We start from the raw sequence: 15,221 nt of genomic DNA, 5'->3' as shown, positions 1-15,221 counted from the left end.
CTTTCTAGACTATCTACCTTCTGGCCTGAACCCCCCACCCCACACACACAAACACAAAAGTCCAACACTTATCCAATGTCACAAAATGTATTTCTGTCCAGGCTTTAATTACTTCTTTGCCAACGTCTTGTGTTGATGATAAAGAATCTGAGCACTCATGCTCCCTGAACCACTCTTGCACATTTTGAGCTCAATGAATCCTGGCATTGTCATCTTGCAATATGACTGTGCCATCAGGGGAGAAAATATCCCCTGATGGACAAACCTGGTCATTCAGTATGTTCAGGTTGTCAGCCGAACTCATTTTTGGGCACATAATGTTGCTGAAGCTAAACCTTCAATCTAGACACTGGCAAGCAGATCGTTATTGGTTAGTGCCTCTGCTGATTGGGCTTTTTTCAATCCATCCTGCAGATGCTCATTTGGACTGATAGCTAGACAGTTTGCAGGACAGATCAGTGCCTCATTGTCATGTTGCTCAAGCTGTTCGTGAGCAGATTTTGTGGAGTGGTGCTACGGGTGGGGAGCACCATTGTTATATTATAGCAACACAGTGGTAGAGAAAATGAAACTTCTGCTGCCTCGTATCTCCTTTGCAAATGTTAAAAAAGCTTGATCTACAGAGAAAGCACACAAGCATAAAGCATCACAATCTTTAACTAATTGAAGTTGATCTACTCAGACATATTAAGAGATTACTGGCATTTTTACAGCATTAAAAGAATAGAAAACCATGTTCCTCTGGCCCATCCTCCTCTTACAGTTTACAGTGATGGCAGATTTATGTAAGGACACAACAAGAGACTGTGGACCTTAAAAATGTGTAAAGCTATGTAAACATACATATAACAATGTACAACTGCCCTCATTCAGGCTTTCAGTACAGCCCACCGGGATCCACATTGCAACCTTTTTTTTGGTTGCAGAGGCAAACCTGTCAGACTGCTAACTTTAACTGTTTCTGCCTGCACAAGTACACACGAGTGTCTTCACTCTCCCCAGGCATCTGAGAAATGAAGATCTAGTAGTAATGCCACCACATCCGACAACTCTGCCAGAGTTGTCGGATGTGGTGGCAATTTCTGCCAGAGTTTCATGTGGGTTTTACTCAAGCACGTGGGTTTTTGATCAAAACACGCACAGGTAAACTCCAGGGTTCAGTTAACATGTGAGAGGGCTATAGCTATACTTGTGCAACCTGCAAGAACATAAGTTTATTTTGCCTGGTTTTCAGGCCAGGGTTATTTCATTAAATAAAGTTAAAGCTACAGACAATGAAAAATAACTTTTGCAACATGGATAAAACTTGCAGCATGTTCAGTCACAACTAAGAGGATGGTTGATGTTGCTGGTTTGAGATGTTTCCCTGAAACTGTAAGAAATGGTGTGAGGCTGTGAGGTGCATCTCCTCTTAACTGTTTGATGCATCAGAAGTCACATGTATAATAACACCCCCCATCCTCAAAAATGCTGTGAAAGCAACAGATCTTCTGTCACAGGTGCAACACTTCAGGGCTGAATGCAGGGATGCTAAGATGAGCAATTAGCGTGATATTTGGAGCTGGACCCTTACATTAACCAGTCGAAATAGGAAAAAAAATTTGAGACCGTTAATCCGTTTCAGGATAATGTTTTTTGATTCAATCTAACGTTGCTTTTCTTTGATCTTCATAGTTCATAACTAGAAGTCTGTGTGATGTGCAGAAGATTTTAATAAAACCATGAAACAGGTCACATCCCCAGTGGGGTGGCTGATGATATTTTTTCACCGGGTTTTATTTTCGTTTGCGGCGACAATGTAAATACAGTATATTGAAGCTGGGTCTTGAGGTACTGACGTGTCATTAACAGCCAGTGTTTGAGATGCAATGTTTTCAGACGCGCTGAATAACCCCAGCAGCACGCAGTGTCAGCCACCTTTTCAAGGAAGACGCCGACACACATGCACGTAAACACACAACAAGCCATATTAAAAAAAGAAACAACAAACGGCGGAGAAGACGTGAATGGAGCGGAGGAGACCAAATAATCCGAAGATTAAAGGCTGGCAGCAAAAGGAAAGGAAGTCAAAGGAAATCTGGTCTTTAAAGGCATAAAGCATCAACGTCTTTTCCTAGTTAAATTAAAGAGTTTCCCTACTCAGATATATCAACAGATTACAGACCTTTTTTTTAAATACGAAAAGAATATAAGATCGTGTTTCACTGGCCGATCTTCCACTAACAGTTTACAGTGATTGCAGTTTTATGTAAGCATGCAACAAGAGGCCGTGGAGCTTAAAAATAAATACTGTCAGCTCTATATGAACTGAAAAGCTTTTCAAATTGCAGGCTGGAGGTTGAAGCTGTGTAAGACATGCTCTATATGTGCTGACAGCCATAACACTGCGGGGCACAGTGGAAGCAAAGAGGAAAACTCCCATCAGCATTTTCTCCTCCTCCAGCTTTTGAGTTGATTTATTACAGCAGAGATCTGTGGGATTCCCTGACGCTGGGCTATCCTCCAGACCAGCTCTCCTTTCAATAAACCTCATTAATTGGAGACAGAAGGTGCCACATGCGTCTAAAAGTGGAGGCATAGAGGATTTTGGAGATTATGATCATGATGCGTGTTAACCATAGTGCAGCTGCAGCTGCAGCATCAGATATGAATTTTTTTTCTTTGTGGAGCGTTCACAGCTAAATCGAAAGACATTTCAACTACGCAAAAAAAGATCTGATCCCGTGGATTAATCCGACCGATTCCTAATTATAAAAGCATGAAATGTTTTGCTATTTCTCACTGAGACGATGCCTGTGCATACGCCTGTGTGCCTTCAGATCCCATGACAAATGTCCCCTGTGAAAGCTGCATATCTAATCTGGTGTGTGCTTTGTCACAAAAAAGTCTGAATCGAGCGATGAGCTCCGAACCGCAGAACATCATCCCACACATGCAGTTCATTAGAATCCAATTAAATATATTGCAGAGTGCAACAAATCCAGTCCCACCATTTTATGTAGGAAGAAACATGCCAGAGCTGTCAGGTGAGGGATGTTCCAACTCTGTTTATGCTAACCCTTTTTTTTTTCTTCACTGACTGGACTAAATTCAAAATATCATGGCTGTAATATGAAAATGAAAGCTGTAAAGACTTAAACAACACTTTGGTAAGGGTAGGATGGAGTCTGTATGTTTGGTCAGAGGTGTCAGGACACAGTAAGATGACTATTTCTGTATTTTATGATATTTTTGTTGTTGCTTTTCGCTGTCACAGTTATACATGGGAACACTAAAATATGAGTCACTGCATATTGGTTTTGAAGTAGACACTTAGCTTAATTCAGGCTAGCATCCAGTGCTAGCCTGGCTTTGCAAAAAGTCAAGTATTTCTAAAACTAGCTTGTTCATTAGTCTGTGTATAGAAACCAAACTGTTTCTAGAAACAAACTGTGGCGGGGTGTAGTCTGCGGTGCTGCTGCAGGGGAGGCAGGCGCACCTGCACGGCATCCGCAATCACGACTCACCGGCTTAAAGTCTGTGCTCTCTGACTGTTGTGGTTGTTGTTGTCAGAACGTTGAGCTGCGGGCGGTGTGTAAATTTCAACAGCCATGAATAAAGATGGTGAAAAGCATGCAAACATGGACAGGTCTGCCGTGGTTCTGTTACACAAACAAAAACTTCTTGAGCCCTGTTAGTCACCTCAAACTTCAGGAAGTTATAACCCATTTGTAAAATTTATAACACATGCAAGCAAGCTTTAAAGACACTTGCTGGTATACTTTGTTTCTCTCAGACAGAGTTGAGCTACGTCCTTCCCTCGGTGGCTGTATTATGAAGCAAGTTCAACAAAGCCAGGTTTTCCCTCCATTAGCTGCTATCATGACGGTTGTTGTCAGCTTTCTTTATTAGCTCAGGCTTTCTTAGTATATGGTCAGAAAAAAGGGGGAATTTGAGGTACTGTCTATTCTATAACACTGCAACTATGGTGCTGCAAATAAGACAATACTACATACTATAATGCTGTAGAAAACTGGGAATTCATGATCATTGAAAGCACACCAAGCAAAGAAAAAATTATACTGATTAATATTTATATTACCACTTGGTGCTGCATTTCTAGCATCATAGCTGCACATTAGCGCTCTGGAATGTATAAAGCATTTAACCATTAAATGTTTTTCACTGTGCTCAAATCTATCATGCCCCCACAGTCTAATAAACAAGATGTAGAGGGAGTTCAACGCCTAACCAACTACAAGCCTGGAAATACCGCAAAGGCTGAGGGCAGCACAGCGCTTGGGAGAAGCTGAACCACTCTTTGCACGCTTCGAGGTGAAGGGACCAGAGGCAGCCGCAGCTCAGACATTGGACGGTAGCAGCAGCCCAAGCCTCATGGTGCAGGAAAATGAGGTGAGGTGCCAACTGAGGGCAGTAAAACCCAGGTAGGCCGGATGGGGTGACCGGGAGTGACCCAAAAGAATGTGCAGACCAGCTGGCTGGGCTCTTCACTAAGATCTTCAACACCTTACTGTCCCAGTCCTGCATCCCGCCACGCCTCAAGTCCGCCAAAATTGTCCCACTGCCTAACAATATTACCAGCCTCAACGACTACCGACCAGTTGCTCTAACACCTGTTAGAATGAATTATTTCGAGAAACCGGTCCGATGCCACATCATGTCCTGCCTGGACCCACACTCGACCTGTCCAGAGAGTTAGAGTGGGGCCTCATCTTTTCTCAGGCCTCAGCCTTAACACCGCCTCTCCACAAGGCTGTCTACTAAGTCCCACACGTGACTGTGTCAGCACCCAGACAATGCAGTCATTAAGTTCGCAGATGATACGATGGTGGGGCTCATCGGAAGGTTGGTGGTTCGACCCCTGGCTCCTCCAGTCTGCATGTCAAGTATCCTTGGGCAAGATACTAACCCCAAGTTGCTCTCCGATGCATCCATCGGAGTGTGAATGTACTTAGAAAGCACTAGGTATAGAGAAAGTGCTTGTGAGAATGGGTGTGATTGGGTGAATGTGGCATGTTGTATAGAGGGCTTTGAGTACTCCAGGAGAGTAGAAAAGCGTTATATAAGAATCAGTCCCTTTACCATTCCATTTACCACCAAGACGAAAAAGCTGGTAGTTGACTTCAGAAGAAGAAAGTCCCTGCTGCAGCCCATCAGCATCAACGGGGCATGCATGGAAAGGGTTCCTGGGTGTGCACATAGACACAAACCTCCAATGGAGCTCAAACACCTCAACGGTTGTAAAGAAAGTTGAACAGCGTCTCCAAGCCTCAAAAATGGACCTGAAGGCTGAGCTGCTGATCGTCTTCTACCGTTGCTCACGTAAAGTGTGCTGACATACTGCATCTCTGTATGGTTCTTCAGCTGCACCACGGCACACAAAAAGGCACTTCAGAGGGTAATTAAGATGGCCCAAAAAATCATTGGACATCCTCTTCCCTCCCTGAAGGACCCGTACAGCACTCGCTGTCTCAAGAGGGCACGCAGCATCCTACGGGATTTCACACACCCAGGACACCGGGTGTTTAAGCTGCTGCCGTCTGGCAGGAGATTTAGGTCGCTGAGGTCACAAACAAACACACTCAAGGACAGCTTTTACAACAGGGCAATAGCCCTAATCAGTGCTAACAGCTGACCTGAATGGCTACCTCCCCTAACTTTTTTGGTGTGCAATAAAAAAAAAGTACAATAAGCATTCACTTATTATTTTATTTATTTATTAAGTCATTCATGTTTTTTGCTCATACCTTTCTTGCACTTTAAAAAAACACTTTAAAGTTACTGCGTTGTGTTTTGTTGTGCTTGGTGCCGACGTGGGGGAGTTTCCAATTTCGTTGTACTATTGTACTAGGTATGACTGTGCAATGACAATAAAGAGTTATCTATCTCATCTATCTAATTTGGCTGACTGAAAATTATTGGTAATAAATAGCCTACACATGTAAATAATTGATTTTCTAATCAGAGCTCTGTTAGCTGCTAACTCATCAGCGTTAGGACCAGTCATACTATAAACACCACTCAAAGCAGTCCACCGATGTGATTCAGTGTGAAGCTTTTATTTAGACTATTTAAACATTACCTCGCATGTACATAAGCAAGAATGCTACCATTAAGAGGGTTGCATCTTGGCTGCAATTCAGCTATACTGTTATTACCATATTAACAAACCTAAGTTGATTTTCTTTTATATTCTTTTATATATGCCTTCAGGCTTTCTGAAGGCATTTTAAACTTTAACAGTGGACACTGACTCCCTTTTCACTCATTTTCAGTCCAGTCCTTGCACCTGACCAATTTCAGAGGTTTTTTCTGTTAAGCCACTGACCACCGACCTCTGCCTTATCCAATCATTAAAAGGCTCTTAAGTCAACTGAATAACCAGTGTTGTGTCTACGCATAACAGACAACTTAGCAAAGAGTCAAATTTTCTTATCAGCAGCAAAACACACCATGTCCCCACTTCTTTACTTATATATCCAAAAATTGCCAAAGATAACACAGTTAGCAGGAATAAAATAGCTTTTTGAGACCAACAAGGTGATTCCCAAAGAGCCAAAAACTTGACGTAGCGGTCTTAAAAAAGGAAACTGGACAAGTGGTGAACAAAAGAAGAAGTGGCAGGTCTAAAAAAGATCTGAAAGTCTTCTAATTAAGAAATAGGAAAAAATCCTGTAAAGACCAGAAACAGGACCCGAGAGATGCATCTGACCCTTCAGCTGATCCATCTACTGCTCAATGAAGCCGCATCAAAAATGGTTTTAGTGGAAGGCTGGCTGTCAACAAGCTGTTCTTAAAGAAGGGGAAGAAAATTACAAAAACTGGACTAAAAACTGGTGGCAAGATGTTTTATGAAATGATGAATCCAAATGTTCAATTTCTGGTTTAAATCATCGTCAGTTTATATTGAGGTACAACAGTGAGTGTCTACAGCCACCTATGTAACACAGCGGAGGCTCTGTCATGTTTTGGGGCTGGATTTCAACCAGTGGTGTCAGAGATCTTGTCAAAATTGATCAATTTTGAATGTACAAAACTACAGTCAGAGTTTGACTCTTCATGCAATACCACTGGGAAAGCATCCAGTTCATTTATCAGCGGTGATCTGAAGCACACTGCCAATGAAGAACAAACAGCAGAACATTATCAGTCATAGATTGGCCTCCCCAGGTCTGATTATTACTGAAGCAGTGTGGGATCATCTTGACAGAGAACGAAACAAAAGTCAGCCAACATCCAAATAAGAGCTTTGAATGTCCTTCAAGAAGCCTGGAGAACTATTCCTGAAGACTGCTTAAACAAATGACAAGAAAACTTGTCTCAGAGAGTTTAGGCTGTGTATAAAAATTAAAGGTGGTCATACCAAATGTCGTCTCTTAAGCTTGTTAGAATTGTACAAATTCAGTTTTTGCTTTACATGACGTATTTCCATGTATTTTTTTATATCCATTTCTAGCCCACTGCTATTTAGGATGTTTTTCCAGTTAATCAAACAAGTGTGTTGTGACAGCTAATCTTAATCATCAAAAAGGTCACATACAATAATGTGGAGGAGCAGTTTAATTACTGTTTTCTCCATAGCTACATATTGGTAATTAATATCAGTATTTGCTGATTCTTTGTTTGCTAATAAATATCTAGAAGATCCCAAACTAATTAACTTAATGGCCCAGAAGGCAGATCTGCCACAGAGATATCATGTGGGGGCCGATGTTATTGGTTCCTCTTTGAAATGACTTCCTCGATGTGAAAGACACTTGTTCCAGCATCCATCACTTCGAGGTGATTATCTCCAAAACCATCCGTCCCTGAGAGGAAAAGCTGCTTTACTGCTAGAGAACAACAACAGGAGATCAACTGCCAGTTTTTTTCCTCCAGTCTTGAAGTATTATTAGTCAGACACTTGGCTTCAGCCCCAACAACGTAGCAGTGCTCTGGCTTCACCTCACTGAGTGATGGAGAGAGTATTCGTGCTTCGTGAGCAGTTTAAATGCCGAGCTATGGAGAAAGCAGCCCCTGCACACGACCAGCACATCTACATGTTGATCTTTAAAATCCTTTAAAAAAAATAAAAAGAAATGACTGACTGTAGGACTGCTTTAATAAACATAGACACTTTGAAGTCTTAAAGGAATATGTATGAGTCACATCCCTCCTGCTTCATGCAAATAGTGTATGAAGCTTAACAATTCATCCTATTTTGTGCTCTGCTATTGGTTTTAGCAGAAGGATACCCTTAAATCTGTCTTTAATTCAGACTTTTGAGAGCTTCCCATCAGCATTGTTTCCTGCTTCAATCTGCACACATCTGTATAATTTATTCTACGGCACCCTACAGATGGGCAGGGACTTTTCATGACAGGAGGCCCTCTTGATCAAAACTGCTTTTGTCTGAACTTCAGAACTGTTCCCTTTGATCAATGCACAGCTAACAGAAGGCAGCAGGAAGCTCAGGCTTCAAGCTTGAAAAATATTTATTTTTTCTTATTTCTCTAGTTTGTATAAATCTTCATAGAGCAAGGATTAAACCAGAGATGGCAACACGCAGCAATGTGTAACAGATGAGAGAAGAAAGCCTTCCCTTACCTAGACCTGTATATTATTTCAGAGCTATGAAGCTGGGGAAAGAAAGGTGTTTCGATCGGGGACTGATTAGAGCTATTTTTAACAATGGTGTATTATAACCTCCAAGACTTTTGGATAAACTGCTTCTTAAGCCTTCCTAATAAAGAAAACAGTGAACAGATATGCCATTCATTTACATTATATACAGGCTTTGTAGACTCAATAAACTTGACTGGTAAACAGAGTCACCCCAGGTTCTTAAGTCTGCCTACTCACACTTTCAGTGCTAATACAAAAGGCTGAGAAAAATATTGAGCCTGGGTTTATCATCTCCATCTCCATCTTCATCATCTGAATCTTAATATTTCACCAGCATCTGAATTTTTAATCTCACATTTCTAAGCTCATTCAATCCTATTTCGTTCATCCAAAAAACAATGCATAAATCAAACACAGATCATTTAGACCCACCCATAATTTAGAGCTTTTAGTACGCACTTTAATTTTCTCTCATATCTCACATTTTATGTGCGTCCCTCAGTCCCACTTAGTCCATCTTCAGTTCATCCAGAAAAACATGGCCACCACCCTTCTTATCCTGGCTTCCCTTTCACTGACATCCAGTAAAATTTGTAAATTCATTTTAAAGTGTTATTAATTTCATATAAAGCCTTTAAAGCCTTGCATGGCCAGGCTCCAAGCTCCGGCCATCTGAGCAGAGTCTTTAAACTGACCCAAGCTCTAATTTGAAATCTTTTTGACTTTATTTTAAACTCTTTTGAGGTTGTAGTACATCACTTTAGAACAGCCGCCCCCAGCCTATCAGGTAAGGTGAATAAGTGGGTGTGTTTTAAATGACTACTGAGAACTAATTTCTCTTTGGTTTCATATGTTTCTCTAATCTTTCACCCAGTATTTTTGTGCTATAACTCAAACCAAATGGATGCGCAGAACTATGCTTTTATGAAAAAACACAATCAAGATTGTGCGTGCCTGTGTGTTTGCATGATAGGTTGTGTATACTTATCTTTAATGTGGTTTTATTGAAATTGTGAAGAACTCTGCAACAATGTGTTAAGAAATGCCATAAAAGAAATCCATTATATACAGTATAATAATGTTTGATTGGACCAGATTTTAACCAAAGATTCAGACTTTATGGAATTATTAAGCATGCCTTCATTTGTGGAGAAGTTGCACAGGATTTTAGAAATCAGAAACACACTGATGGCCAAAGGCTATTACTAGCTGGGGTGTGATCATTATGCTGAACTTTTAGTGAATGTTCTGTTAGACGTGACCAGGTTTTAACAGACATGCAAAAACTGAACTACAGAATTTTAGAAATGGATGGTTCAAACATTAAGCAGACAGTTTCACGCAAAACCAGCTTCCTAGCGATTTAAGAAGGTCAGTTGCTTAAAAACCACCCTCCATCCTTTAGTCACAAAGTTTCAGGTACACTAGGAATAAAGTAGCCCCCCCTCCTCCAAGCTTCCACAGTAAGCGCATGCATGATTAAAATAAGCTCAGTCCCTTGCCTTTCTCAGCACTTTCAGCACTTCGCCCGCTTGCTCCATCTTCTGCTCCCGGAGAAGCCTCTGGATTTCCCGGACCCAAGCCACCCGTCTGACATATGGGCTGTGGTTGGTTTTCCGCAGCATCCCTGGAAGCTTGTCGGACTTGAGCATCAGGGAGGTAAACAAGAAGTCTCCGCTCCTGCCGCCACTCCTCTCGCTCTCTCCAGGAATATCATTCCTCTGGCGTCTCCTTTTTGACAATTTGCTATCAAAATCGAGACTTCTCTGTCTGGTCAACTTAGAGCCCATCACTCCTGGGAGGATGTGTCACTGTTGGTGCCGAGAGCGAATTTTCAGCGTGCAGCCAAAACATCACACTTAACTTGAAATGCGAGGAGATGCATAAAATAGTGCCTCAAAGTTTGAAGGCTACTAACCAACCTCACAGCATCGCCACCGTAAATGTGCAGCTGGTTTCGCCGCCGTCTTCTCTCCGTCTGCATCTGTCCATGCACTGCCTAAGCACTCTGGCATCCCTCGCTTTACTCGGGGATGGTGTTTCTTCTCAGCCAATCACATCGGTACTCGCTGCACAGCTTGAGAGTGCAGGAAAACACTCAGCTGAGTTTTCTTGCATAGTTATTAGAGTTGGATAAAGCTGAACTACAATCTTGAAACTGGGTGTGGAAACAAAATATGAATAAAGTGAATAAAAATAAAAGCATCTAGAAAATATGTTTAGTTTGAGTTTTTGTCACTTTGGTGAAATTTGTTATCACAACATGATGCTTTGATGCATCTGTTTATTGAGATTGTCTGTATGAGTCACCTGCCTTCAGTGGTATTTACACTCACTGGCCACTTTGTTAGGTACACATGTTCAACTTATTAAAGTAAATATCCGATCAAGACCTATTAATGTTCAAAGTGAGCATAAGAGTGGGCCAGAAATGTGACCTACGTGACTTGACTGAACGTGTCATGGCTGCTGGTGTCAGTCAGACTGTCATACTGGGATTTTCCCACTTACTCATCTCTAGGGTTTACAGAGAATGGTCTGAAAAACAATATATCCAGTGAGCAGCCGTTTTGTGGGTGAAAATGCCTTGCTGATGTCAGAGGTCAGAGGGAAATTATCACATTGCTTTGAGCTGATAGGAAAGCAACAGTAAGTCAAATAAATACTCATTATGACAAAGGTACGCAGAAGCGCATCTCTAAATGCACACTGAATCTTGTAGCAGATGGGCTAAAACAGCAGAAGACCACACTGAGCAGCACTTCTATCAGCTAAAAACAGTAAAACAATTGTCATAATCTGCAAAGGTTCACCAAAATTGGACAACAGGAGATTGGAAAAATGTTGCCTGGTCTGATGGGCATTGATTTCCACCGTGACATTACAATGGTAGGAATCAGACTTTGAAAAAAAAGCATGGACCTATCCGGGCTAGTGCCAGAAGTTTAGGCTGCTGGTGGTGTAACAATGTGGATATATTTTTTTGGCATTTTTTTCGGCCCCTTAGAACCAGCTGAGCATCGTTTAAATGCCACAGTCTGCCTGAGTATTGCTGCTGACCATGTCTCTTTATGACCACAGTGTACCCATCTTCTGATGGGTGCTTTCAGCGGAGTGATTCACCACATCACAAATCTTAGATTATCTGAGATTGGTTTCTGAAATGTCCTTTCAAGTGTCCTCCACAGTCACACGATTTCAGAGCACCTTTGGGATGTGGTGGAACAGGAGACTCACATCACGGATGTGGAGCTGATAAATCTGCTGCAGCTGTGTAATGCTGTCATGTTAACAAGTTTAACAAGCTCTGTAAGCCAAAGATGCTTGCATTTCTTTTCAGTCCTGTTATCAAAACTCATGTGACAGAATTTAGTGTGCACAGGCACCCGACGTCCCTGCATGTCAGTTTTGCCTGGGCAATGGTCACTGCCTGATGTATCCTCATAGTGGATGGAATTGATGGCACATCTTTGGGCATCTCCTGAACTGCTTTCTCTACTGCATCATCATTGGCAAAAAACAACCCGATTGCCGTTTCTGTCTTTTGCAACACAGCAAACAGTTCTGCAGCCTCAGGAATGTCCCTTTGCTGACCAGACTGTCGGCCTTCCTCTTAAGGGCTCCTCCCACACCACCCAGTGTACCCTGGATCGCCTCAAAGAAGTTCCATGTCCCAGTAGCGAATCCTTGTTTGAACAGTTCATGGGCCGTCACTGCAAAGATGGATTGTGGAAATCTTTGGATGTGCCCTCTGTCATGCACCAGTGACGAGTACTGCCAGATTGCTGGTGGGCCCTTAAATCTCGTTCCTTTAACTTTAACTTTCCTTTAACTTTGTTTAACAACCCTCCACCTAAAGTGTATTTAGGTGCAGTTGTGAAAGTGGAACTGGAGAAACCACCTGTGAGGCTGAGTGTGGCTAGAGGCAAAAAATCCTTTTTCCTTGACATGTAGGTTGAACAGCTGTGTTTGAATGTCAGAGAACAATGTCAGGGAACGTCAGCTCCTTAGATTACGATGATCTGGATGACTGAGAACCTACAGACATGTTTTCATTCCTTGTATGGAAACCTACTATAACCTTTGTCAAGCATCTAATTTAGAGGGGTTGTCCCCCCTTCATCTTGGATTGAATTCTGCCTTGACAGCATCATTATGGCCTATGGCAGCAGGTAACAGCCACTTTCTCTAAACACAAGAGTAACAACAACACAGAAATTAGTTTATTAATCTAGACCTTTTTCTAAAAGTGAAGTGGGTAATGAGAAACCTTATAATTTCTGACTTACTGTAGCAGTGCAGAACAGTCATGACTAATCTTACACAGATCCCTGAAGAGAGATGCAAGTGGACATTTGAGAACGAAAACCAACTCTTTGTTTACTGTGCATCTCACCTTTCATCTGCCCTTGTGTCTCCAAACTGATGCAGAGCCTTTGGGATGCTGTGCTGCAGGATGTGTCGGCGCTCACAGGCGGAGGCCTACTCCAGGAGCAGCAGGTGTACAGAAAAAAAATCTTTAATGATCTGCAGCTCCATCTCCTGGATTCCTCATTCTCTCTGTTCTGCTTGAGGGACACCACGGTCACCGTGTGGTTTATGAGACTTGGGCTAACATTTAAATTCAAGGAGAATCATTAGGGCGCTGCGAGAACACCTGTGGCTCACTTTGCTCACTGCTCTTTATGTTGGTGGGGTGAGGCATTCCTTTACCTTCCCAGCCACACTCATACTTCTTAGCTGATGTGTCTCAGTGGTTCAACATACCTGCCTGCAACGTAGAAACTGATTTACCAACCTGCATTGCACCACCACCACATATATGGTTTGGGGTCAGGCTTTGCCATGTGCTCCTTATATGCTCTTGTATGCCAGACTGTCATAAAATGCTGTGTGAGGCAAGGCAGGACAAGGCAAGGCAGAACTAAACTCAACAATAATTTAAAGATACCCAAAAAAGAATGTCAAAAAAAAAAAAAATCCCCAAACCTCCGACAAACTCAAAACTGACCATGACACAGACATAGCTGCCTTTACAAGAAAAAAATAGCACAGTGAAAAACAAGCGAAGAAGACTAATGTATCGGCACATATGAAAAGCAGCTGTTTTGTTAGTAGAACAAGATGATATTGCTGCATTACACACACACACACACACACACACACACACACACACACACACACACACACACACACACACACACGTCATAAGTGTGTGTGTGTGTGTGTTATATGTTCTCAAGATAAGTATTGTAAAAAAGGTGTGGTTCAGTATATGAACTCCATATTGAGTCTTCATCCTCACAGGGCTGGGTAATAACTGATAAAATGTTATCTAAGTTACACAATCAGAAGAAATAATGAGTAACTACAGTTACTACAGTTACTACAGTAACTGCAGTAACAGTAACAATACAGTACACTACAAGAACTGCTTGAATAATCTCTGATTATGTGGTTAGATTCAGAATAATTCTGATTATGTTCCAGTGTATATTGAAATTACTCCTTGAACTTTAATCATGCTAATAAAACCCATGCAGGCCACAGGTTGAACATGCAAATTCCATAACAGAAACTCCATGACTAGTCTGGTGGAACCTAACTAGAAAACTTGGAGTGCAATTCATATTTTAGAGTAATCTGACTCAGCCTCAGTTCTGCAATAACATCTTTTATTAAAGAAGCCATTAAACCAAACTTTAAAAAAAAATCTGTCTGGCGGAAGGCAGTCAGTCGGGTGGAGCCTGAGGAGAAATCTACAGCTTCATTGTTCTTGTGAAAAAGGAAATAACAATACCCCATCTCTTCTATGTTTTGTTGCATTATGAAGGCACCATTTTGTTGCTGTTCTCTTTTGTCTGACATGGAGCAATGCACCTAACTCTGAATATTTAGTACAGCCTGAAGGTTACAGCTGTGAAAACACCAATGCTGTCTGTTGGTGACATCACAGCAGGAACAAAGTGATGGGGACAAATTAGTAAAGAAGAAGAAGACTATAATTGTTTTGTTTGGTAATTTAGAGGTCAGAGGTCTGTGTTCCTTATATGCCTAAATTGGATTTTTGAGTGCTTTGATAGTTGGGGCTCCACAGATTCAAGATTCAAGATTCAAGGTTCTTTATTTGTCACATGCAAAGTCATACAAGTACAACACACAGTCAAATGTGTCCTGAACTGCTTCTTTGACTGTGCAAGACATTATAAAAAATAAGTACATTTAAATTAAAAATCTGGAAAATTCAAATTTAAATCTTACAAAAGTACAATGTGCGAATGGAATGTTAAAGTGCTTTGTGCCATATTAGTACAGCAGTGTATTGACAGAGCAATGAAAGTAGAGTAAACAAAGTGACCAGAGTAATGTAAACAGAGTATTTTAACAGGATAATTCAACAGAGTGACCAGAGTAACATAAATAGTAGTGAAGCAGTATGATCAGTGTAGCAGCGTGTGATGTAATAATAAATCAGATATGATATGAAACATGACAGTAAAAGTTCTGGGATGTGACAAGAATATGATATAAGGTCCTGTTTCTGTCACTTTTGGTGATGCTATGAGGGAAGTGGAAGTGGGAGCTCCTCTTGAGTCTCTCCCGTTTTTGCCCTGATA

The 15,221-nt window shown here is 41.5% G+C and overlaps 1 protein-coding gene across 2 annotated transcripts in view; it reads right to left on the bottom strand.

Annotated features, from left to right (window-relative positions):
* The window catches only part of lrrc75bb (leucine rich repeat containing 75Bb), a 39,915-nt gene extending 29,128 nt beyond the window's left edge, over positions 1 to 10,787 (bottom strand). The window contains exons 1-2 of one of the 2 annotated variants that reach the window (XM_039615938.1): positions 10,523 to 10,787; positions 10,107 to 10,415 (exon numbers count right to left, since the gene is read on the bottom strand). In XM_039615938.1, the coding sequence (XP_039471872.1) occupies positions 10,107 to 10,394 (288 nt within the window). In that variant the 5' untranslated portion in view covers positions 10,395 to 10,415; positions 10,523 to 10,787. The remainder of the gene's footprint in view (positions 1 to 10,106; positions 10,416 to 10,522) is intronic. The other variant, XM_031742602.2, reaches the window with a different exon arrangement.
* Between the last annotated feature and the right edge of the window lie 4,434 nt (positions 10,788 to 15,221).

This window comes from Oreochromis aureus, linkage group 7, assembly GCF_013358895.1.
Source record: "Oreochromis aureus strain Israel breed Guangdong linkage group 7, ZZ_aureus, whole genome shotgun sequence".
NCBI classification, from domain to species: Eukaryota; Metazoa; Chordata; class Actinopteri; order Cichliformes; family Cichlidae; genus Oreochromis; species Oreochromis aureus.
Note: the sequence above shows the minus strand (reverse complement) of the source record. Positions and strands in the feature narration are given on the sequence as shown.